A 25,613-nucleotide genomic window follows, 5' to 3' on the forward strand; every position below is an offset into this window, starting at 1 on the left:
TCCGAGCCCCCAAGGTCTGGAACAGTCTGCCAGTGGAGGTGGTTCAAGCACCTACATTGAACACCTTCAAGAGTAAATTGGATGCTTATCTTGCTGGGATCCTATGACCCCAGGTGACTTCCTGCCCTTTGGGCAGGGGGCTGGACTCGATGATCTCCCGAGGTCCCTTCCAGCCCTGATGTCTATGAAATGTCTATGAAATCTATATGACATCTATTACAGAAATACAGTCTATGGCACTCACTATCCTGGACATTCCATTACTGACCTCAGAGTAGGGATATTTAACCTAACTTTAAAAGCAAACTTGAATGTGAAACTATGGAACAAGAAATCATCTACAGGCTGGATTGTGTTAAGTATAGTCTCAACAGGGACTGTGGATTCTGTTTCACTACCTGGACTAGCTTTTATATTCCTATGTTCTTCAATGGGTTAACTTCCTTCTTTGTCCTTATTGACCCTTGAACCAGTCAGCTGCCCCTTTGAGGCCCACTCCAGGGGTGTTCTCCCACCTCCATCCCCAAGGCCCTCTGCTATCTGCTGCTTGACTACTAAGAATATACTTGAGATGCTCTAAAGGTCATCTCTCTGACCTATGGTGCCTAAGCTTTTCCAGCTTCACCTAAGTCTTTCCAGCTCTTAATTGAGGGGATTTTTCTAACTAGAATCAGAGCCTTGTCTAGTCATGCCTCAGACATAAGATTACTAATCCAGTATCCTAAAGATATTGTCTCTCCCTTAATTTCCCCCCTGTGAGAAATGTCCTTCCCGAAATACCGTAAAGAGCCAGGGATCATTCTTGCTACTAGCCTCTTCTTTTAAAATGTAAATTCATCATTGTCTGGAAGAGCTTGGCTTCTATGCCTCTGGCTACTTCTATAATGGCTAATTTGACTGGTCGTTAAGCATACTCATGCCAGATATTGATTTTTCAGGAATTTCTTCTTTCAGCCGTGAACAGTAACTTAACCATTGGCCTGCTAAACACTCCTTTCCAAAATAGAAAACATAAAAATTACTTTCCTATCAAATGCTTCAATTCATCTGTATGTTGAGGGGATGCCGTCATCACTGATGCAATTCATAGAGACATAATATTGATGAGGTTAGATACAGCTTCATGGTACATATCTGTAAAGAGTATACTTTCCATATCAGTAAAACAAGCCAAGAAAACATGCATGACGTTCCATGAGTACTTCAAAAAAGTGTGTTTTGTGAGAGACCTATTCAACCCACATTTACCTCCTTTCATTACTGCTTTCTCCCCCATCCTTGTATTTAAATTATTTCAATTTAGGACCTTTGTCTTTTGCAAGTCCATACGTAACACCTGAAGAAATAGGCGGTTGCTTAGGAAAGCTTCTGCACTACCCCCTGCTGTCTTCTGCCTATCATTAATAGCTAGTCTTCTCTGTATCATCCATAATTAGGTTGCTCTCTGCATTCAGTAAAGGGACTTGCACTTTCCCTGGTTTCCTTTTTCCTCCTTACTTGTAATTTTTTTTCTTTATGTCCCTCATGAGTATTTGTGCTTTGGCCTTCCTGCCTTTTCTGTCTGCATACCTGTGGAATAATTTTATACTTTTCTCTAGTAGCATGGGTACATTTCCACCGTTTGTAAGATTCTTTTTTGAGTTTCCACTCACCAAAGGGTTTGCTATTAAACCAGACAGGTTTATTGTGCTGCCTATAGTTTATTCGCATCAAAATAACCTGCTCTTGTGCCTTTCCTATGGACTCTCAAGGTACAACCACTTTTCTTAGACTCCTTTTCCCATGTGAGTGCCTTGCCTTGGATTCTGCCTGCTAGTTCCAGAGTTTGTTAAAATTCTTCTGTTATGAAGTCCAGTAGGGCTTACCAGTTGTAACTCTAGCAGAGAAATGGGCCCTTATTTCTTTCAAGACTGGCTTCTGCTACTACACAAGCAACTACTCACAACTAATTTTACAAGTCTTCTCACAAAATGCAAAGAATATCCAAGCAGCATGAAGGACTCAAGCTGCTGAGTAGAAGTAGCCCAGAAGAACTGCACTATGATTGCACAAAGCTCTTCTCTTTATTTAAACTGATCTTTCCCTTTTTAGTGCTCTTCTTCTTTCTCTTCTGGTTTGTATTTATGGAGAACTTTAAGGAACACGCATTTAAGGTGCTTAGGCCTTGAAACTTCTTCTCAAATTTTGATGAGTGTGATGCTGTGAGTTGTGGCGAAATGCCGGGCTAGCGGCTCCGGCACCGCTTAGGGGAGCCGCGGGCTTTGCGGAGTTGTGCGAGCACGCGGCTTGTGGGGCGGAATTGAGGTAGCTCTTAGCCGCCCTCGAGGTTCGCCGAGTTGGCACAAGTAGATGACTTAGAGTAAGTAGTTAGTGTCTCTTAATCTATAGGGTGTCCGTTGGTTCACGAGGTTCCAGAGCCAGCCCTTGCGTTCCAACAGTGGAACAAGTCCAAAGCTAGGTGCGGCTGCCGACTCCTTAAGTCCCAGAACTGGTCAACGGCTCATTGATATGGAATGTTAGTCATAAAAGTTATTACGGAGTAGATATAGAGTAAAATAAAAAGATTTATTCACTCACCTGGCCTCACCCTCTTACAAGTAAGAGGGGAGGCCGGTTGGAACGAAGTTGCAGTAAATACAAGTATAGCGAGCGTAGATATGCTGTCTAAGCTACGATGAGAGGCAGTCGAGAAGCGGAGTCTCCGATGTTTCTTCAGTTACAGTATGCTGGATACTAAAGGGGGTCTGTTGGTTCACGGGGTTCCAGAGCCAGCAGCTGCCGACTCCGTAGTCCCAGAACTGGTCAACAGCTCATGAATGGGATACTCTATAGGGTGTCCGTTGGTTCACGAGGTTCCAGAGCCAGCCCTTGCGTTCCAACAGTGGAACAAGTCCAAAGCTAGGTGCGGCTGCCGACTCCTTAAGTCCCAGAACTGGTCAACGGCTCATAATTGGGAAACACAAAGCAATACTGTAACACAGTGAATCGTTGTCAGTTGTCGGATTTCTGAGGCCTTTATCTTCGCTGGGATACGCCCAGGCGGGGAGGCTGAGAACTGGTCTGCGGGGTGATCAGGCCCACAGAGTTTTCCAGTTGCCGTCTCTGCTGCTTCCTGCTTTTTGCCTCTTTTATAAATGTTTGTTGGACTGCCTCTATGACACTAACTATAGTATACAGATAGGATAATTTTCTTTTACATAATTATTGCTAGGCAGATTTTCTACATAAGTTTCATTTCTGCAAAAATGACACTTTTAGATAAGAAATGAAATTTACAGAATGCGCATGTGTAGCTTAATGCCAGTGGAGAGAAGTACAAAGCGTTCATTTTGATTAACAGTCTACTTCAAGGTTACATAAATGTGAGAGTGCCGCGCGGCAGTTATACAGAAAAGAGAAAATAATATAAAGTCTTTGCTAAAAACTATAAGACAGTTACATGAGTGTGCTCCCACTCCATGGTCTGGGCCCCTGACTCACCTGCCATGACTTGATGGAATTGCAACTGAAAGGAGGGGTTCAGTGGTGTTCCTCCCCCTGACTTGCAGAAGGGATACTCACTGGCTTGCCACGGTTGCCTCTTCTACACCCCTTCCACTTGCCAACTGAGTGGGTCTCTGTGTCACCGCACCAGCTCCTGGCTTTGTCTCATCAAATGCCACGAGAAGCCTCTGCCGCCTTGGCCACTTTCAGGACCATAGGCTTGGAAGTTCAGCCTGCCTGCCCGCCCCTCTGCCTCCTTGGTCCACCTCCGTCCATACGCCAGCTCTGGATCTGAGGTGGCTACCTCAGAGCCAGGGTAGATAAGGTTGGTTGCATCTCCTGTGGGGAACTGCTGACCACGGGTGTCTATCCTAGGGGCTGAGGTTGGTGAAGACTCAGCTGGGCTCCTTCTCTTGACCTTGCCCGTTCATGGTGAGGCAGAGTTGTCAGGGACGTCTGTCCTGCCTCCTGGCTTCCCCCTTGCACCTGGCTTACGCCAGGGTTTTTAAATCTCCTGCAGTGGCGGTCTCAGCTGATTTCATCAGCTGGCCACCGCCCAGCTTGATTGACAGCCTCTTGAAAAGGTGGCGGAGTGCTGGCTCGCGTAGCTCCTTCTGTAATCCAGTCTGCCTCCTGGGTAAGTTTTCTGTGGCTCTGGGGTCCCTGGAACCTTGTCTGGGAGCATTGGGGTCTGTCCTTGGTGCTTCTGGCCCCTGAGGGTGTACCTGCCACCACAACGAGTCATTGAAAGATTTGTATGTTGACAAAACAAATATTATTGTCACTGTTTTCCTTAACAGTTCAACCCTTACCTCTGTAAATTCTTAATATAGTAAGTTTTTTTTATTTTATATGGGTCTTAAAGGAGACTGGGATTTAAAGTATAAAAAAAATCTAAAATCTAAAATACTATATTTTAATACTTTATCAAATCAAATCAAATTAATCTTTAAGTATTTAGACTCCAAATTTTAGAATACCTCAATATTCTTGAAAATGTATAAAGTATGCAATATTTTTGTGTTTTCCTTTGAACATCCCCTTTACATAATAAAAATCATTTGCCAGTTTCCCTTCTGATTTTTATGCAAGAAGGAGCATAGACCACACGTGGGGGGGGGGGGGGCAAGTGCCCCCTGAGATTGGCTGCTGCCAGCTTCTGTGGGTGGTCGCTGCTCACCACCCATCCCCCATTGCTGTCAACACTACTACTGTGTCTGTGGGTGGTTCTTGCTTGCTGACACCAATGCTGGCGTCTGCGGACAGTCCCCGCTCACTGTCATGGTGCTCCCCATGGTCTCAGGAGGCACCAGATGTTCATGACAAGGACACAATGTCCAGAAAAACCATAAATGTGAAGCTAGCAGTGAGGAATGTAGTTCCAAACTAGGCATTGTGCCCAGTAGGGGTGTGCTCTGTAATACATTTCCTAGTACTTTTTAGCTAAATTGTGCTGGTGACAGTCACCTCTAATGATTTGTCTCTCATTACTACTGTTTTTGACAAGGTGGTAGCCTAGTTGGCAAATTCATCAATGAGAAACACAATTTGTTTCAATGGAAAGAAACCTTTAGGCTATTGGGCAAATAAAATTAGAAAACTCTTTTTATATGAATCTATTATGAATTTAAACCTTACTGTGGTTTTAAAATTTGTACTCAGAAAAAAACAAGTCAGTTCAGGTAAAACAGTAAGTTAAGGTTAAAATGTCAGCTGCCTCCTGAATATGGAAGTATTTCTATGCACATGGTCTATTTTAATGATAACATAGGTTTCTCTTGTATCCAGTGAAGTGGAGTAAAAGAAAGATGAGTATTACTGAGGCCTCATCTACATGTTACACTTTAAAGCATGATTAACTGGTGTGATAAAAAGAAATAAGGTACAAAATTCTTCTACAAAATATGCATAATAACTTTGTAGTTGCTTTCTCATGTTATTACGTGTATTTGTGGCCAGGAGCCCCTGCGGCTGATTGGAGCTCCCAGTTGGGTTGACCCATGTACATCCTGGGGCCTGGTAGCTGATAAGTCTCCCAGCTGTGGGCAAGAAGGCATGATGCAATCTGATTTGTGGTCCCACAATTGTGCCTCCTGCCATGTACTTGTGGCATGGCAGGATATGTATTTGTGTGGATTGTGCATGAGATCCCATTGTGCCTTACCTGCGCTTCTAGAGGGTCCCTTAGTTGCCAATGTAGAATATTGGTGTGAACTTTGACGTACTTTCATATAAGGAATATCTGATTTATATCAATTTTATATCATGAATCTTGGTCTGTATAGCCAACCTTTACTTCTAAGGTAGAAAAACATCTAAAAAATTCATTATTCATCCTGCTACAAAACTGAGTTCCCCCGATATAAAAAATAAATCTGACTAAACTGTATAGCCAACTTAAAATAACCTCTGGAATAAGGTGCGAGGAATTGGAAGATTATTCTACAGATCTTCAAAGTGGAGGGATATACAAACCAGTAGCCTGGAAGGTACGCTTAGAGAATGGACCAAATAGAAGAAGAGTTGATTTCCTTATAGCTACTTTGCTACTCCGAGTAAATGATCCTACTTACAGTCTGAATTCAAAGAGTTTTTTTTTTCTAGCCTTCATTTGAAGGATCAGGGCTCCTGGAAGAAATTAATTTAACCATGTGATGAGATTTGAGAGAGAGATTCCAAAGTGTTTAATAGTTGGAGATCCTAATACTGGCATTAATTGGTATAGCTATGCTGAATTTGGTTCAGCTTACAATTTGCAGCTAATGAAAATCTTTCACACAATTATGATACTTTTAACCATCTAATTTGGTCTTGATACCTTAGAACTGAATAAATATGGTAGTGTAAGTATAACTAAGATGAGATTCCCCCATTTAACATGGGGAGAGCCCCTCATTTTAGATTCAAGTATGAGGGCTCAGGGGATGGGTGGGGAGGTGCTGCCGTGGCTTGGGCTTCAGCCCCTGCCTGCCCCTCCCTCCCCTGCTGTTTCTACACCCTCCCCCAAAAGTACAGGTAGCAGGGGCAGAGTGGGAACTGGGTGTGAGCAGGGTTGCCAGGGAGCAAGCATAAGCAGGGGGCAAGCTGCTTGACTTTTTTCCTCCCCCCACTGGTTGCCCCCCTGCAGTAGTTAGGGGAATGAATTGAAGATGAGATTCCCCCACTAGTTAGATGTTGTATATGGAATAATTTTTCCATGAATAAAATCTGATTATTGGGGTGTCGTTTTGAATTCAGGGTCATCTTAAATTTGAGTAAATCCAGTAGTATACATCACACTTTAAGTGGTAAGGTTACATTAGTTCCACTCTACCTTTATACTAATGTAGAAGTGGACAAGCAAAACATTTGCATCAATTCAACTGACATGCTTCCAATTATAAGCCTTCCTTTAAAACTCGATATTGTTGCAGCTGTCCACAGCTTCAGATTACAAGTACTACTATGACATTTGAAAGTAGGTCCTGAAAGAACATTCAGGAAATTCAACAAATGTGCATAGCTTCGTAAATAGTAATTTGATTCTAGGAAAAAAGAATGGGGATATTTTAGTTTATCTCTAGATTTCCAGTAAGTGTGGTTCCTACATTATTACAATTAAGGGAGAGTGGTATCAAGTTAAAACTGTTCTCTCTGGAATGCCTCATGTCATAATTTTAAAATTCCTATACACTTCTGTATGTTGCTTTATAGTTCTGTATGTATTGCCTTGTATTACTGGTTGGGTCTAATTTCATTTTATTTAATGGTGCATAGCAACATAAATTTACTAAATTTGTTAAAATAGTGTTTTTCCTATCTACAATCTCATCTTTATTTTATGTACTTAAAGATGATAATGAAGTAAGTACAGCAAAAAATAAAATACTTTAGGAATGAACACAAAATTAAATCCAATAAAAAGTAAAGCAGCATGGAAATGAAAGCTCTTCTTCCTGTGTACACAGAAAAGAAGACATCCGTTGCATCACAGATCAGTTGTTGACTCATAGAAGATGCATAAAAAAGCCAAAACCCGCTCAAACAAGTCCCACCCCCCAAAGTCTATATATACTGAAAACAGATGCTTTATATTTGTTTTAATTTAGGAGTTGATGGGTGCATCTACATGAGACATGCGCAGAAGACTAATTCTACTTCGCATTAGCACAGTGGGCAAAACCTGTGCTGATGCACAATAATAGGCTAATGCGTATTAATATCATTAAAAAACATTAATTTGCACTAATGTTCATTCGTGCTAATTACAGTACATTAAGTTAGTACCTATCATTACAGATGCTAGACTTTGACACATTTATGAATGTGTAGCTGCATCCCATTACTATTGCATTTGTTGCATTCTATTTTAACAGAATCTCAGTTAAAAGGAATGTAGTTTATGGTCCTGAAATCCTGACTCTTCTACCTGGTATTAAAATAAGATATACTGTTTAGGACAAAGGTTAAAAAAAAAAAATGTGTATTTCTTGCTCAGTATCCATACTTCCTGTAGGAAAATGCCTTAATAAACGGTTGTAACACAATTTCTGTGACGCTGTAGTATCTCAAAATTCTTAATTTTTATCTTTCATTAATAAAAGCAGAAGTATAGAGTGCTGATAATATACAGCTTCTCAAATTCAGCTTTTACAAATTTGTTTAATCTTTCATTTGGAACTTGAATAAGAAATAATATACTTATCTGAATCTAATTTCATCCAGTTGATATTTCTGAGCAACAGGGAGGCGAGCAGGATATTATTTGCTAATATGGTTTACAGGTTGGGGATTCTCTTGAATTCTTTCCTGGTCTTAGATTATCACGTAAAAGCAATTATTTGATATATTTTTCAAACTTCAGCTGGACAGCCATTCATAATTGCTCATCTTTCTGTTGGTTCCAGTTGTTTCTAGATTTTAATTGCAGTTCATTTATAGAACTGCAACACAGGAGTTTCTTTGACTTGAACACGGTGAATTGAATTGATTCAGCTATTTTCCTCAAGCTTTTGCTTTGAAACCAAACATTATAAAATCTTAAGTGTAAAAAATATTTTATATCACTTTGTCTATGGAGTTTTTAGATTGTCTGGGCTGATCTACATCTTGGCTTTCATGTACTTATTTTTGTTTCCCATATGTCGTTTTTATCTTGTCATACACTGAAAATAAAACTGATCTACTACAAAAAATACTAAGTATTTGTATTGGACGATTCCATCAAATGTCTTTGGCCAAAAAGCTCTAATTAGGACTATGATTTAATCAGCGATGTAATGTAACTTTATCATTATCTCCTTATACTGTCTTAATAATGATCTAGGTATTTGTATAAATTGGCAAGTGGAATCATTCAACAGAGGGAAGCAGAATTAGATGTCACTGTTTAATGGAAATACGTGATTAAAGTATTTGACATCCATGTTTTATGCAGATTCTGGTAAATTAAATCATTTATAATTATGCTATAAATTATGACAGATCCCTTTTCCAATAGTAAAATGTGGAACACAAGGAGCAAGAGAGGCTTTCAGTAATGCCCTTTTAGCTTTGAAATATACTGAAAACTAAGAAATATTGCAGCATAATTTTTCATGTTATCTGTTGTAGGTAGCTTGTATGCAGCTCATCAATGCTCTTGTTACATCTCCTGATGATTTGGATTTCAGGCTTCACATCAGAAATGAATTTATGCGCTGCGGATTGAAAGACATATTGCCGGCAAGTGTCCTGTTTTTAGCATTAAAGTTTCAATTATTTGGCTACCTGAGTTGGGGGAGGGAAGAAGTATATAAAATGCTTTATAGAATAATGTGTCATTTGAATGTGTGAGGTTTACCATTTCTCAAAGATGATTAAAAAAATAAAGAATAGTGTGTTAAATCCTCTCTTCTGTTAGCTGAATGATATAGAATAGAATGTTATGTAGATACTAGCCTTTTTCCTGCTTTATTTGTTTTATTAAATATTTAATATAGAATAATTATTATAATGGTAATGTTACCATAAAAAACATCTGGGGAAGTTACTCAAAATGGATGATTCTTGCATGTGCAATTACAAGTTTTGTTATACCATCCTACTATCTTTTTCTTTGCAGCAACTGAAATGTATAAAAAGTGATGCCCTGGATATTCAATTGAAAGTGTTCAATGAACACAAAGAAGAAGACATGATTGAGTTCTCTCATCGTTTAGAAGATATTAGATCTGAACTAGAATATCCTTTTAGGAGTAGAGAATAAAATATGCACAAATAGTACTATACCGTATAACAGAATCTTGGTTGTCAAATTTTATGTAAGAAAAATATTTTTTTCGTCTTTCATTCGGACTATTGACTTAAGTGTTTTCTTTACTGTAACTGAACAGTAAATTTCATTTTATTACAATTTTTATGGACCCAAGTATTTCTGAATTCTAAACTTTAAATAAGAGTTCCTGTTTTCTTCTCCTTAACCTTTTTACTGAAGTAAATGATGTTTACAACACAGTATGGAACACAGTTAAGGACACCAAGGCCGAAGGATATTTTCTTTCTATTCTTCAGCATCTTCTGTTGATACGAAATGACTATTTTATACGGTATGTGAAAGTTCTGGTAAATAATAACTCCTGGATTTAGTTAAGCCATCCTGAATAGTAGAATATTGCTTCAGTGAAAATTGTCCGACCAAATCAAAATAAAATATCAGGTTATATGTGTGCTTATTGCACCAAAGTTATAATGCTGTCCAAATAACATTCATAGTTTCTCAAGATTACATGAAGAGGAATAAGTTTAAACAAGAAACTGCTTTTACAATTTGTTTTTCTGTTAGTACGCAATCCTGTTTTATTCTGAAGCTCTGTCCATGTTGAGATCTGAATTGTGTTCAACTGCCCATGTTGCCTATAATGCATTATCAATACAAAATATATAGTTCCTTTGCTTGCTGATCATGTAAATCATGCTACAAATATAGTTCAAATAATAGGGATAGTAATAGTGATGCAACCTGGAATCTACAAGTCCTGATGCACATTGGATTGATTACATTGGTATGGTTCCACTGAGCATCTCATTCAGGCATTCACAAATTAATTTTTTAGTATTTTTTTTTTTTTAATCCTCTCTCAAACTGAGTAGCAATTAACATTTGTATTAAGCCTGCCAAAATACTTCTTTGTGGTTTAAAAACCTTGAGGACCTTTAAATACATTTGTTTACAGCAAATTTTTGGAGTTGAGAAGGCACCTGGGTGAAACAAAAGCCTTTTCTTTCTTCAGTTTTAGCTGAGTTACAAACTTGTGAAAATATCTGTTTTCCTTCCTTCACTTGTATTATTCAGAGAGAAATATGAATATTCTGAAGAGCTAAGCCTCTGCCAAATCTAAAACAGCCTATCCAGAATGGTTGAAGAGGGAGGTAAATCAAGCAGCTCTGTCCCTCTGCTCCCTCTATCTACTGCATTCCATGGTGGCCCATTACCCTGCTCTAGGAGGATGTATGAAGTGTAGAAAGAGCCAAGATTTTTATTTTCCAGGGCATGGCTTAGTATACATCTTATTTCTGTAATTGGTGTTCATTTGTTATATGCCCAGAAAGTTTTAGTCTTCCTCAGAGTGAAAATTTGGAGATAAAGCTTTTGTTGTTTCCAAGATGCTGAAATAACACTACCATGCCATGCCACTCATAAAATACAAGAAGAAATGCATCTTTTTTTATATTTTTAGCCTTTGGATGGTGCATAATAAATTAGATATGGACTGGTAATTGAAGGATAAGGATAAAATATGCAACGGTTGCATCATTCCATGAACATCGTTCTTCAAATATAGCATAGTTTCCCTGATACTATATTAAACAATGTTTACATAATGTTGAAAAGAATATCTCATGCCCGGTTTTTGACCTGATAACTTTTTTTTTCTTTCCTTATTTGTATCCATAGTCTTTCCTATTCTGTGCTTCCTTGTGCCCAAACAACAGGGAGGTAAAGGGTGCTATGTACTCAATACTCCTTAATTCCTTTCAACTGCATGCTTAGAAATAGGAACTTGGAATCTCTCTTTGTGAGCAGTGAAGCTCCATATAAATGTGGTGGAGCTCAGAGGAGTATAGAAGACATTCATGGCCTTTCTTCACTGCATTCAGGTGTCATGTCCAGATCACAGTGGACAATTTTACTGCAGTGTTTGAAAACAACATATAGCCAGAGATGCTAAATGCAGTGAAATGGTCCATTTATCTCAATGATGCATAGACCACCTGGTATATCTCTTAGTGCTGCTCTTAGTCTCTAGAACACCTTTGCAGCCTGGTGAAGAAAAATGAGCTCCTTATTACAAGTAGCAGGTCAAGAGACTGGTATTCAAGCCCCATGTGTCGAGTCGGGTCACCTGACTGTCAACCTTTTTGAACAAGGTAGATAAAAAATGTCCCTCCTTTGGCTCTATGGGCTTTTGCCTATGTTTGCTCTACTGTTCATGGAGCCTTTTATTATGCATTCTGATCCTGCAAGTCTGCTGTGAGGTGACCTAGGACTTGCTTCTAATAACACTGATAGCATCTGCATGGCTGAACCTTTTGGTAAAAGACTTCAAGATGCTACTGATGATTTCAGACTTGCTAATGTATGGATCTTGTATCTTGCAGACTGAATGCTGGATGGCTTTTCTTGCATAAAGAGCAAGAATGTTCCTTCAAATTTAGAGGCATTCATGACCATATTGTGAATTATTTCACTAGACATAAATACTTGGCAAAATGGGTCAGGTGTTTGACTGCTTCTGGGTAAAGAACACTAACCTGGTCAAGTCTACTATACCAGAGATGTTAGACCAGATGTGCCAACCTGTAGCATGAGTGCCACAAGTAGCACAGGCAGCACTGTTGCAGCATGCAACAGATTGGGGAGGGGCAGATGGCAGAGCAGGAGGACAGGCAGAGGTCACAGAATAAGGTTCAGAAAACATAATGGTAGACCAGGCAGAGAAAAGGGAACAAAATGGCATTCAGAGTGCAGGGCTAATTTGGCATGCCTACCAAAAAAGTTGGCACCCACTGTATTAGACTATCTCCTGGTCCTCAAGCATATTGACCTTTCTATCAGCTCAGTTGAGATGCTTCTGGCATTACTTGTTGAACCCCTGCTATTTGAGAGATGGTATGACTTTAGCAAGGCTTTTGATATGGCCTCCCACAACATCCTCTTAAGTAAGCTAAGGAAGTATAGGTTGGATGGACTGTAAAGTGGATAGAAAACTGGCTGGATCATTGAGCTCAGAGGATAATAGTCAATGTCTCAATGTCTAGTTGGTGGCTGGTATCAAGTGGAGTGCCCCAGGGGTTGGTTCTACGGTCAGTTTTGTTCAATATTTTCATTGATTACATGGAAGACGGCATAGAGTACCCTCAGTAAGATTGCAGATGACACCAAGCTAGGAGGAGAAGTGGATGTGCTTGAGGGTAGGGCTAGGATTCAGAGAGACCTTGACAAATTGGGGGATTGGATTAAAGACATCTCATGAGGTTCAATAAGAAGTGCAAAGTCCTGCACATAGGATGGAGCAATCCCATGCACCGCTACAGGCTGGAGATTGACTGGCTAAGCAGCAGCTCTGCAGAAAAGGACCTGAGGCTAACAGTGCACAGTAAGCTGAATATGAGTTAACAGTGTGCCCTTGTTGCAAAGAAGGTTAACCGCATACTGAGCTGCATTAATAGGAATGTTGCCAGTAGATCAAGGGAAGTGATTCTTCCCCTTTATTTGGCCCTGGTGAGGCCACATGTGGAGTACTGAGTTCAGTTTTGGGCCCCCTCACTACAGAAAGGATGTGGATAAATTGGAGAGAGTCCAGTCGAGGGAAACATACATGGTTAGGGGGTGGGAGCAGATGACTTCTGAGGAGAGGCTGAGAGAACTGGGCTTACTTAGCCTGGAGAAGAGAAGACTGAGTGGGAATTAAATAGCAGCCTTCAACTACCTGAAGGGTGGTTCTGAAGAAGATGGAGCTAGACTGTTCTCAGTGCTGGCAGATAGCAGAACAAGGAGTAATGGTCTCATGTTGCAGCAAGGAAAGTTTAGGTTAGATATTGGGAAAAACTTTCTCACTAGTTAGTAAAATAGTGGAACAGGTTACCCACAGAGGTTGTGGATCCTCCATCCTTGGATGCTTATAAAACCCAGCTAGACAAAGCCTTGGCTGAAATGATCTAGTTGGGGGTTGTCCTTTGAGCAGGAGGTTGGAATAGATGACCTTCTGAGGTGTCTTCCAACTCTAATTTTCAATGATTCTGTGTGTTTTCTTAATTGAAAGCCCCCAAGTTTAAGCGTTTGTTTTAGGTCTTTTCATAAGTAAAGGATGAAATTCTTACAATTGGAATCTAATTTGATCTTCATGGTCTTGATGAGAGCACTGTTTGAATCCAAAGTAACAAGTTCTATTCTGTTTCTATCCATGAAAATGGCTTTCTCATGGTGAGCAAGGTGAGTGGGTAAGACTGAAGCATACCTTAGGGTCCTCCCTACACTGCCTTTTACTTAAAGTAACTTGTCTCTAGTGCCTGAAGTGATCACTGACTCTTTAATTTAAGGCTGTAGATCAACTTGCTGGTGTTCTTAAAGCCTCGTTACATGCAGAGACTTTGCTGCAGTTACTGGACATAGAGCATTAGTCTGTTAATTTTATAGAGAAAGATATTTGCAAAATTTCCTTTGCTCTGTTTCTGTATAACACAGCAGTATTAGCCTAGGGATTATCAAAATGGATTGTGTCCTGTATAACACTATACAGTAAGTACACTAAGGAGGACTTGCTATCAGTGATGAAGAGGCATTACCCCAGAGCCTAAGCTGGCTTCATAACATTCCTGTATAACATTTCAAGAAGTAATATCTTCAGGGCATGTGTTGGAGCTCTATTCATATCTTTTATGAAGCAGTATGCTCTTCTGAAAGTCTTTAGGTCAGATGTCATCACCGGAGTCAGTATGAGGGAACGATAGGAGAAACTGCCCTGACCACCAATTGGAATCAGGGACGAAAGAGTGTTTAACCCCCGTCTCCAACCAAACAAAAAAAAACCAGGTGCCACTGTGGTTGGCATCTGTGTACTTGCATTTGCATTCAGTCACAGACTGGAAGTCATTGCGTCCACTTTGCCTAGAGAGCCTGGCCATGCCCTTACAGTGCTAGATGCCATATGTGGCAGAGTCAGTTTTATAACTGATCTTTACTTTGGGACACTTTAAGAGTGACCTTTTGGTGTGAAGTCACTTTTAAGTCACCTAGGAGTTAGCAACAGTATGTGGACAGCTGCTCTTGAGAACTGTTATCAGTAACTAGGTTTCCTTAGATGTATTTTTCACGTACAGATATACATGCCATCATTTCCCGTCTTTCTTGAAGTGAATACAATAGGGCTCTGTGGTTGAGAGGAAATTGAGGAGGAGAAAGTGCTTGCTGCCAAAAGGGAGCATGAGGACAGGAAAGACTAAGGCTTGCTCTTTGGATCTTGTTAAGCAAAAAAGTCTAACAAGGTGTGAGAAACACCCCATTAGTGTGTATGTGCATCTGTGGATAAAACAGCTTGCTTTTTAATTTCTTAGATGTAACTTTGTTTTCTGAGACGTCCTTGATTACTTTAGGATGCTTATTACTGAAACTTAATACGTTTTGCTGATTTTGCACAATGTATTAAAACACCCTTATTATTTCCATAGTTAAAATTAATGTTTAATAAATTACCTTTTGGCTTACCAGGGGAAACTAAGACCATTATATGCTAGCCCCCGATTCATCTATAATATTCTTGAATATCAGGATGTTCTCAGGATGCTATCGTTATTACAGTCTTGTGATGAGGGAAGTACAGTCAGAGGAGAACATTTGGTTTAAGGGAATAAGAATTGGAAGTGATATTAAGTGATAACATAAGAATCTCTAGTTCTTGCTATTATACTAGTATACTATTATTCTACACTAATATCTAGTAATAGCAATGGGCCGTATATAATGTTTTTTGGCATTATTTGTACTGTTTTACAAGATTTAGCAATTTTGCAACATTTAACATTTTGTTTCAGCTATATCTGTGAAATTATTAAAGTTACAAGTCCTTTATCAGCAGAATCAAGTAAGTTTACATCATGGAGCATTTTCAACTATGAGGCATAATGATATATAATGCTATTTAAAAGAGGACTGTGAGAATGTAGGCATTTGAGTTGTAGAGTGCAGAATACAGAATTATATACAGAATAATTATATAGAAACATTGTTTTCTGACAGTTAGATGATCCTGTTCTCTGTAACCTGTTGTGCATGCATTCCTGCTTAATGAACAGTCCAGTACATGTTATGGCACCAGAGGTGGAAAACTTGTGCTTAGGGCTCCGGAGAAAACACCTGCTCTCTTCATTATTTCCTTTCTTGGCATCTTAAATGTTCACAAAAGTCTTTGTTTTATAAGGCCTCATCTAGAAATTCCACATGGCAAACTGCAAAAAATGTTTGCCCTTGAACATATAATAATATAATACATCTATGAGCTGAGTCACTTGAAATGCTTTGGACAATTTTGAATAGTTTTTATTTAACAATAACATAAGTATGAACAAACAAGTGAAAAAAGTTGTAAAAATGATTTCCATCTTTATATTTAGACCGCAATATTTCAAATTAATTGAAGAATGCATCTCCCAGATAGTATTGCATCGAAGTGGAACGGACCCAGATTTCACATATCGTAAAAGATTAGATGTAAATTTCAGTCACTTAATAGGTAAGTATTGGTTTAAGAAACACTTACTGTTATGCGTTTTTTGTTTTAAAAAACAAAAATTTTAAACGTTACATAATCTTATGGACCTTATAATTTTGATTTTTAGATACTTGTGTAGATAAAGCAAAACTAGAAGAATTTGAAGAGAGAGCTTCAGAACTGTCCAAGAAAGTAAGTAACTCTGAAGTTCTGTAATCATGATAGGTTTCTTTATGAAAATAGTCTCTTAAAATGTAAAAACTAACAGCACATTTTAGCATATTTAATAATGAGAAAAAAAAGCAATAGAAAGCAGAGAACTTAGCACAAAATCACTTAGGCTGCAAAAAAGTGCTTTACCAAGCAAAGCAGTACATTAGTTTGACCCATCTCTGCAGCGTGTGTGTAGATCGAGTGTTTCAGCAGGGCTTCTTGAAGCTTTTATCTGATAGCTGTTTCAATCAGCTATTACATAAAAGTGCCAAAAAAAAGTCCTGGTAAAGCTCCTGATCTCTACAGACATTGGGGTGGGGATGCCTTTTCTGGGTGTGTGGTGGGCTTAGTGCAGGTGTGTGTGTAATTTAAAGTAAAAAACTGGTTTTTTTTGTTGGTTGTTTGTGGTTTTTTGTTTGTTTGAATTTTTTAACATGTATAAGCAGCCTTACTGCCTTCGGGTTCTAATAAGTACATTTTGTATTAAATTTTAAACAGCAGGTCTGTTTTGTAGAATACAAGTTGGCATCAGGGATCCGGGTTTTCCGATTCCCACTGAAAAACAAATTTCCCCCTTTACTGGAACCAAATGCAGATTTCTCATTTTAGAGTAGAATCCCATAGATTTTGAAGTTTTGAAAAGAGCTTTCTGCAGGCTGGCAGGGTTCCAAGCTGCAAGGGGCTGGGAGAGAGCAGGAGGAGGGCCACAGGCAGGGGGCACCCTGAAAAGCAGTTCCTGTAGGTAAGTGGTGGGAGGAGGTGGAGATTGAGGCCCCCAAGGGGAGGGAGGGAGTTGGGCAGTGCTAGGGCTGGGGCTGCCCAGCTGCAGGGTCCATAGTGCTTGGGACCCAGAGCTCCAATATGTAGCTGTAGGGCCTCAGCAAGGCGCTGGACAGGGCCATGGGTAGCTTGTCCAGGGAGTGGGGAATTGGGGTTGGGCTGGCTCCTCACCGCTGTGCACACTCCCAGGGGGTAGGTTGGACCTGTGCCCCACCAGATCTGTGAGTGGGGTGGGGGCGAGCTATCCACTGTGGGCTTGGGCTCCCACTCTGCTGCCCTCCTCTGGGGTCTCTGCAGCCCAGCAGATGCTACCTGGTACTACAGGGCCATGTGAGAATGTGGCTTGGTGCTGCAACCTCTGTGCTGCCCTGGCAATGTGTCCCCTGTGCACATGGCGGCCATGAGAGGCACAGTGCTGCACCACCGCCTCTGGTGCTGCCACGCACAGAAGGGACGTTTTGCCAAAACAGTGTGGAGCTTGCAGCAGCAAGCAGCTTCCATGAACCCACCCACAGCAGGCAGCCCATGTCTCCCCTTGCCCCGTGCACAAATGTGGGCATCACAGGTCTCCTCCCTCCCCCCCCCGAGAGCATGCAGTGACAGGGAGCCAGACCTCTTGCATGAACCTGCAGGGGCAGCATGGGAGGAGAGCCAGGCTCTGCAGTGCTGCAGCAGCTGTTGTGTTGTGTTGTGGGCAGGGGACTGAGGACCTGGGTCCCTGGTCCCGTAGCCCTGGCAGCTGGGGGCACCCTCCCGAAGGGCTAGGGGGAGCAGGGGGATGTGGGTGGCAGAGCCAAGGGGGCTGTGGTGGTGGGGGGAGTGAGGGGCAGCAGGAGGGAGAGGGGGGGCCTCTCACTTTAACCATGGAGTTTTGGGGTTTTTATGAGAGAATTTGCAATTTTATTTTTTATCAGAAAAAAATAGGACCCCTTTTTATTAGCCAGGATCCTGATTTTTCTCTGATTTAAAAAAAAAAAAAAAAAAAGGAATACCTAATTTTTAGATTCAAAGAAGTAACCTGCAATCCACATTTTTCTGTGATCAAAATGAAACACTACTAAGAGAGAGATTCATAGTTGTTTCGTTTGAATCATGGAAACATGGATTTGGGGTTATTTTTTAATCTGAAAATTGCTTTTTTTTAAATCAGGGGAAACCAGGATCCCTGGTTATCAGTAGTTAGAAGTTCAGGCTAAAGTCAACTTTTGACTTAGTAGACTGTTATGAATGGAAGACAGAAGATTCTGTCCTTATCAGAATTGTATCCGTATTTTCCAAACTAAACTTCTATTGTCCAGTCCTGCTAATGTATCTCTCAAAACAGTTCTGGTTTTGGTGTGTTGCATTTGCAGAGTGACCTTTTGAAAACATTTTATTTTTTAGAAAATCTTGTTGAGTAAGTACTTGTATAATCAGGGTGAATTCTGTTTTATGTCTGGACATAATGTTTCCTACATTGATTTAGCAGCTGGTAGTATTATACATTTAGACAGTCAAACATATAAATTCATTAAACTCGCTTAAAGTTCTGATTTACTGATTTTTCTTAAAATATTTTTCTTTGGATCTGATGTATTCAGTACATCTCTAATCCCAGGCAATTATTTTTTAGTTAAGATACTGCTGGGTGAGGGATTTGAATGAAATGTCTTTAGAATAGATAGGTTTCTTTTCAGGCAAGTCCATTAGCAGGTTGAGTGCTGCATTTTATCTTTTATATATCCAAGTAGGACCCTATAGCTAAAATCAGTTGCATATGAACATCTGAGGTTTTTAGTCCTAAATTTTTTTAGCTCAATTAGAAGTCCTACATAGGTCTAACATATCTTCAGTGCTCTCAACTAAGATTGTTCTGGTTCAAAGACTTTTGTTAGAGAGAGAAGTTTGAACCAAACGTTTGCACTTTTAATGGACATATTAAAATCTATGGGGATCTTTACAAATGCTCTGCGGTGGAGGGGGGGGCAGTGCTTTTCATTAGAGTGGCTCTGAGAGCCAGTGAACATCCAGCACATGTATAAGTGTCCTATAGATCCACTTTGCTATAAAAACAGGCTTTCAACCTTTTTTAACAAGTGTACCCCTTCTGTTTCAGAGTTTCAGCTCATGTACCCCTTTATATTTATTTCTTATTTTTAAGGGGTGGTGGAGAGGGGCAGATCAGGGCCTCCATGGTGAGAGAGGAAGCAGAGCTGTGGTGGAGGCTAGGGCAGGCGGTGCACAGCCGGGGCAGAGTATGGGACTGAGCTGCAAGTGGCTCGTCTGGGAGGCGGGGGGACAGGGGACAGCTCCCGCCGCTGCATGCACCCCAGAAGGGAATGGGGGTGTGTGCACTCTGATCTGTGTGGGGCGAGGGCAGGCTGCTGCTGTGGGATGTAGCTGGGGCTGTGCATTTTCTTCCTGGCAGGGGGTTAAGCTGGGTTGCGCTCAGCGTGGGCAGTGGTGGTGCTGGGAGGGAGCTACGGGAGGGGCTGCAGTCACCCCAAAATTCACCATAGCCTCTCAAACCCCCCCTTCCCTGTGCTGCTGTTACCTGCCCTGGCCCAGCCCCCACCAGGAAGAGCCTGGTGCTGCCCTGGCCCGCCCACGCTGTTTGCACAAATCTGGGGGCACACACCCTCATGCCCTCCCAGGGTTCACGCAGCAGTGGGAGCCACCTCCCTTCTGCATGTGGCTCAGTCCCATGCAGAGGCAGAGCTGTGCAGTGCCTGCCTCTTTCCCAGCCCTAGCTCCACTCCCTCCCCCACCTCTGGGGCCTCAATCTGCCCACCCATCATGCCCCTTCCCTCAGAGCAGACTTACCAGCCAGACCCGGCTGCTCTCCATGCTGCTGGGCTGTGCTATTGGCTGCCTGTGTTTATTGGCCACATTATAAACCACATCAGTTCTGTGTACCCCCATGACCTCTACAAGGACATGTAGGGGTATGTGTATCCCCAGTTGACAACCACTACTATAACAAATGGATTTTAGACACGGGCATTGTGAACGTAGTCTAACAGAAGTGTAGGGCACTACTTAATGGAACTCTTCTTGGAAGATGTTTGATTAAATTTGTATAGTTCATTCTTTCTTCTTGGTTCTAACAATAGCTATGTTTTTTTTGCCTGAAGATTAAAGCATTGAAGAAGCAATTTAATGAGAGGTTTTGGTGTCTTGTTCAAAGAAGATGTAAAATCTGTTTTGTACAGGTGTAACCAACTAAATTTAATCGTAGTAGTATGCCAGCAAAATGTTTTTTTTTAGATTAATAGTAGTCTTGATGTATAGTTACTCATTCAGTGATAATAAGCACAACTCTGACTATTGGTGCATTAAAACTCAAATCAAAATTTGCGCTTCCAAATTGAGTATAAATGCTACCACAATTTATATTAACTTTTTTCTCAAAAATTGTTATACTGTTCAGTTAGCTTTCAAATGCTTAATATTGATCAAGATGACCATTTCAATGTGGAATGTCTTCAATGGTAGAACTAAGATTTTTCTTAGTGATAGAATTTAGTTCTTAAAGAAGCTAGTTCACTGTAACCTATGGTGAAAATTTAGAGTGCTTTGTGGGCTCTTCAGTAACTGTATACATTATTAGAATGAGACGCCTTCTTCACTGGAAGGCTATTTCATGCTTAATGCACTCTGAGGTGTGAATATATGTACATTTGCAGCACTTTCAAAAGGGGAACACTTTAGGAGGTAGTAGTTGTGTGAATGAGCTGATAACAATTAAAACAGCAACACTGCTCTCTGTATAACACTGCTCATTCATCCAGGTTTAACTTTGGACCAGTTTTGCTATATTTGCCTAATTTTTGGCTCCTTCACACCCAACAGTTAATTTATAATAGCATTTGATACATTCCCCTTTTGAAAGAGTTGTAAATGTATGTATGTCCACACCGTAAGAGGTGTGGGGAACACTAGTTACGTTGTAGATTCCTACCCTTGCTTACTGTGATTTAAAATTTCTGTGTCGAGGAAGAATCACTTGATTTTAGTTTTCTGTCAAATTGAGCTTTTAATGTTATTAATAGAATATAAGGTTGAAGGCTGAAATATAATGTTGAAGGCTGAAATTAAACATACAAGTGAATATTAGAATGTTATGAAGGAACCGAGTAATTTTTTGTAATATCGGCTATGTTCTCATTTTTATTACAGTTTGAAAAAGAGTTTATAGTTCATCAGGAGACCCAGTCCCTGCTGCAGAAAAAAGAAGAAAAAATCAATGAGCTTGAAGCAGCATTACAAGCTTTTAAGTCCCTGGTAAAAGATGATTTTAGATGAATTTATATGCTATTATTAGTGAAATAAACGTCTTCCAGACATCAGTAGAGTTTGTCAGGTTTTTAAAAAAACAAATGATTATCAGATCATTATTCTCGCTCCCTCTCCCTTTCTGTGTGTCTGTGTGAAAAGAATTGTAGTGTGACATTAATTAGTTGTATGAGTTCCCAGTTGATCTTTTTTGTGACTAGGCTTTTGTTAATTAAACTAGTTCCTTACATTTCATTTAGATTTTGCTTTCAGTGTCACATATTTCCTAAGTAATTAACCACAAAGGGTAATAAGTCTTCTACTCTTAGATTTGGCATTCATCACTGATTCTTATCCGACTACAGGAAATTATTCTTTATGCAATTTATTTTGCTGAAGCTGCAACCATGGGTATCCTGCAGTGAAAGATAACTTCCAGCTGAATGAGAACATTTTCTGATAATTTTTCAATTTCTAAAAGTAAACATTTTAAAACATGACAAAAAAGAAAGAAATACAGATTCTAAAGGCGATACTTTCCATGCAACTGCTGCACGTTTTATATTTGGATAGTATGACCAAAGGATTTTTGCCTGTATTACTGCTGGTAGTGAAAGGAATAGAATCTAAAGGTGTGGAAGCAGAGATCCTTGAATAAGATATACACTAAGGAAGATGATAAAATAATTTTTGACCACGCCTTTAGTCAAATAGATCTTAAGCTTGTGTAATCTTAATTTAGAAATTGGTTCATCTGTATGTCTTATTCTGTAAAAAATATGTAATTCATGTTTGCTAAACGTCAGTAGGCAGTATTAAGGAGCAAAATGCTTACAGAGCTGAACATAATCTCTTTAAAGAATAAGTAAATCTCTGAACTCCTTTCTCTTAAAAAAAATACTCATCTTTTTTCAGTGATAAAACTTCAGTATCCATGCCTTAAAGTACTACTACTTTTCATATGAATTTGGCAGAACTGACAGAATATTCACTTTTGATAGTGATGAGATTCTCTCCCACATATTCTTTGTGGGTTTTCTTTTTGTTTTTTATTGGTTTAAGTAGTTTAACATCCCCAATAGGGTTCATGAGTGTATGTGTGCATGGATGTAGCTTACACACTACAGCCATGGTCATAATGGTCACTTTTATGGAACAGTTTGGAAAAGAGATTTATATTTTGAATAATGTAATTGTTTTGGTTTATTGCAACATTTAATTTTTGTGATTGAACTCATTTTTAGGACATGAGTATTTAGGACACATTCTGAAAAGGACTATAGGTCCCCAGGCTCCAAAATTTGCTACTTATCATGGTTAGCTCTGGGTGCAGTCAAGCCTGTTTTTGTTATTTTATTGAGTTTCCTGTTTCTTCATAGTTATTTCTCTAAAAATTTTAAAACTCCAATGAATTCAATTGATCCCTGGTAGTTAGTGAAGAACATGTGACCCCTTCAATTTAAAGGAATAAAGCAGTTACATATGATTAATGTTATGGTGGAACTTATGTAACAATTGCATTTAAAAGGGTTGTCTTACCTTTTGCTAAACAGTTCATTCATACATTAAACAAATGGGCAGTAACCCAGGAAACTTCATCATCAAGTCAACAAAGTAGGTCTTAACGATAGCTAAAATATTATATTTTTGATGTTTATGCTATTTTCAGTCTGTTTATTATATAGTATTTTAAAGACTAACAACTAGAACAAAATGATGAAACAGGCTTATCTCAGATTTATACAAATACTAAAGAGGCTGTGTCTGCATGCACCCTTGGTGCCTTGTATATATTGAACTAGTAGTTTTTTTAATAAATTAAAAAGAAAAAAGTGTAGCTCAACAGTAATAGTGTTGTCTAACTGTACTTGACTGACCACTATATACTGTAGTTGTGATGTTAACCTTTTTTTTCTCTTATTGTGTTCAGTCCCTTTTTTTCTTTCCTACAACAGTGTTGAATTCCTGAGTAATCTTTAATGTATGCCTTTTGTCTGCTCTCATCTGTCCTACTGGTCAGTGTTTTTGCATTTCAGATAGTCACTTTTTCTCACCCAATGCACTTTAATATATTTTTTACCCTGTTACAAATTTGCAAGCTGCAGCAGAAGCATTAGCACTGTGTGACTGAAGAGAATAGGGTGATAATGCACTGATTTGATTTACGCTTTGTTGGTGGTCTGGAAACTTATCTATACAACCATTAAAGTGACCTTTTTATTTAAAAAGAAAGCTTAACTATTATTTCAAAACTTTTTTTTGTGATGTAGGTGTTAAGTAAATCTCAGAGACAACTAGTCCTATTGCAAGGGGGGGCATCCTTGATTTTTTGGGAATAGTTCTTAGCTGTAGTAACAGCTTGAAGATTGGTTTTGGTTTGCTCAGCAAAACTAACAGCATTGGTTTTGGTTTGCTACAAACATTGGCTATTCTAAAAAAAAAATCCATTAATATGCAGTGTGAACAACTCTTAGGAACTGTAAATAGGTATGGATACCCTGGAGTAGATACAAGCTCACAAATAAAAATCATCTCCAGCTAATTTTACTGGGCATGATGCAATGTAAAGTGTTCTCATTATGAGAGGGAGACCTTGTCAGTTTCAATAAAATTCACATTTCAGTATTTTTACAGTGATGTTTTCCTAGTTGTATTATTTTGTGGATAGGAATTTTCTGGTACTCAGTTTGAAAAAATGAATATGAACAAGTTTTTCTTCCCTCCCAGTATGGCTCCTTACCACCTGGATCAGCTGTTCCTTTTTCACCATCATCACAAGGAGGCAACTCTGTTCCATCAGTTGCTACATCATCTCATCAGTTACCACCACCACCACCTCCACCCCTACCTTTTAATGGAGCTATGTTACCACCACCACCACCACCACCTCTGCCACCATCAATTTTGAATGGCCCAGGAGTCCCTCTGTCTTTTGTTGCCCCTCCTCCCCCTCCTCCACTGGGCTTTCCTGGAGGACATTTGTCTCCGCCACCACATAATTTGCCCTTTGGATTGAAGCCTAAAAAAGAATTCAAACCTGAGATCAGTATGAAAAGGCTCAATTGGTCCAAGGTAAATATTTCATGCAGAAAAATAGACATCATATTTAATTGACTTGGCTGGATGAATGAGTTGTAAAAAAAGGAATGTCAAATTAATGAAAATATAATGAATTAATCTCCTTTTCAAGCTGTACATGACATTAGCTTTTCTTTTCTCCTCACTCTTACCTTTTCTGTCCCCATAGGCATTTCTACTCCTTTCAGTCTTTTCATCCTGTAACTTGGTGGCATTTTATAAAAATATTTAATATGCTTTACTCTTGTTTTCTCTTTTGAAACCTACAATTTATAGAATCATAGGGATGTGGGCTGATAAGATCTTTGAATGAATATATCTATTATGTACTGGTGCACTAAGGCAGGATGAAGTATACTTAGCCTGTAAGTCCATTTATTTTAGGAAGGATAAAATATAAATGTATAGGAGGGATAGGAAGTAAAAAGGTATGTGTAACTGCATAACAGATCAAGGTATAGCTGAAAAATCTAGACTCAAATGTTAGGGACAGATGTTCAAAAAGCCAGAGCCTGGATTGATTCAACCTTTGCAGGTTAGTTTAACCTGCCTAGTTTGAACCAATTTGTAACAGGACAGATGTTCTGAATGTGTGTTCTGTTACAGGTTTAAACCAGTTTCTGATCATTTAAACCGGTTTATGTGTAATGTCTGCCCCTAGCCAAGAGGAACATACTGTGTTTAATTTACATATGTATAGATCAGTAGTGGCAGATTTGCCTCAACTTAAGCTCTTCTCTCTCTCTCTCTTCCCTCTCCTAAGTGCTGCTCTAACCATCTGGATTCCTCAGGCATATCTGAGAGTTTGTACCCTCAAAATAGAGGCAGGAAGGCTTGAGCAGCCAGTGTCAGAGTACTGTAGTGGCAGGATGCTGCTGCCAGGAAGGTATTACTACTGAGAGCCATTTGTTCCTCTCATTTCTCCTAACAACATGAATAAGGCTCTCTACATAATCTTCTTTGACTTTTTGAAAACTTTTGACTCTGTCAGCTGAGAAGTGTGTTGTGGAGGATCCTTCTGTGAAGTACAGCTATCCGCCAAAATTTGTCACTATTCTCTGCCTGCTCCATGACAGC

General features: G+C 39.6%; 1 protein-coding gene across 2 annotated transcripts in view; it reads left to right on the plus strand.

The window, feature by feature from the left end:
- DIAPH3 (diaphanous related formin 3) overlaps positions 1-25,613 on the plus strand; it is a 485,008-nt gene that overhangs the window by 100,188 nt on the left and 359,207 nt on the right. For both annotated transcript variants that reach the window (XM_090024704.1, XM_090024695.1), the window contains 7 exons: positions 9,076-9,186; positions 9,566-9,684; positions 9,933-10,049; positions 16,114-16,232; positions 16,339-16,403; positions 21,363-21,467; positions 24,186-24,530. In XM_090024704.1, coding sequence (XP_089880830.1) covers positions 9,076-9,186; positions 9,566-9,684; positions 9,933-10,049; positions 16,114-16,232; positions 16,339-16,403; positions 21,363-21,467; positions 24,186-24,530 — 981 coding nt within the window. The remainder of the gene's footprint in view (positions 1-9,075; positions 9,187-9,565; positions 9,685-9,932; positions 10,050-16,113; positions 16,233-16,338; positions 16,404-21,362; positions 21,468-24,185; positions 24,531-25,613) is intronic.

The sequence above is a fragment of the Crocodylus siamensis genome, chromosome 1 (assembly GCF_052110815.1).
Source record: "Crocodylus siamensis isolate JL-2025a chromosome 1, ASM5211081v1, whole genome shotgun sequence".
Taxonomy (NCBI): domain Eukaryota; kingdom Metazoa; phylum Chordata; order Crocodylia; family Crocodylidae; genus Crocodylus; species Crocodylus siamensis.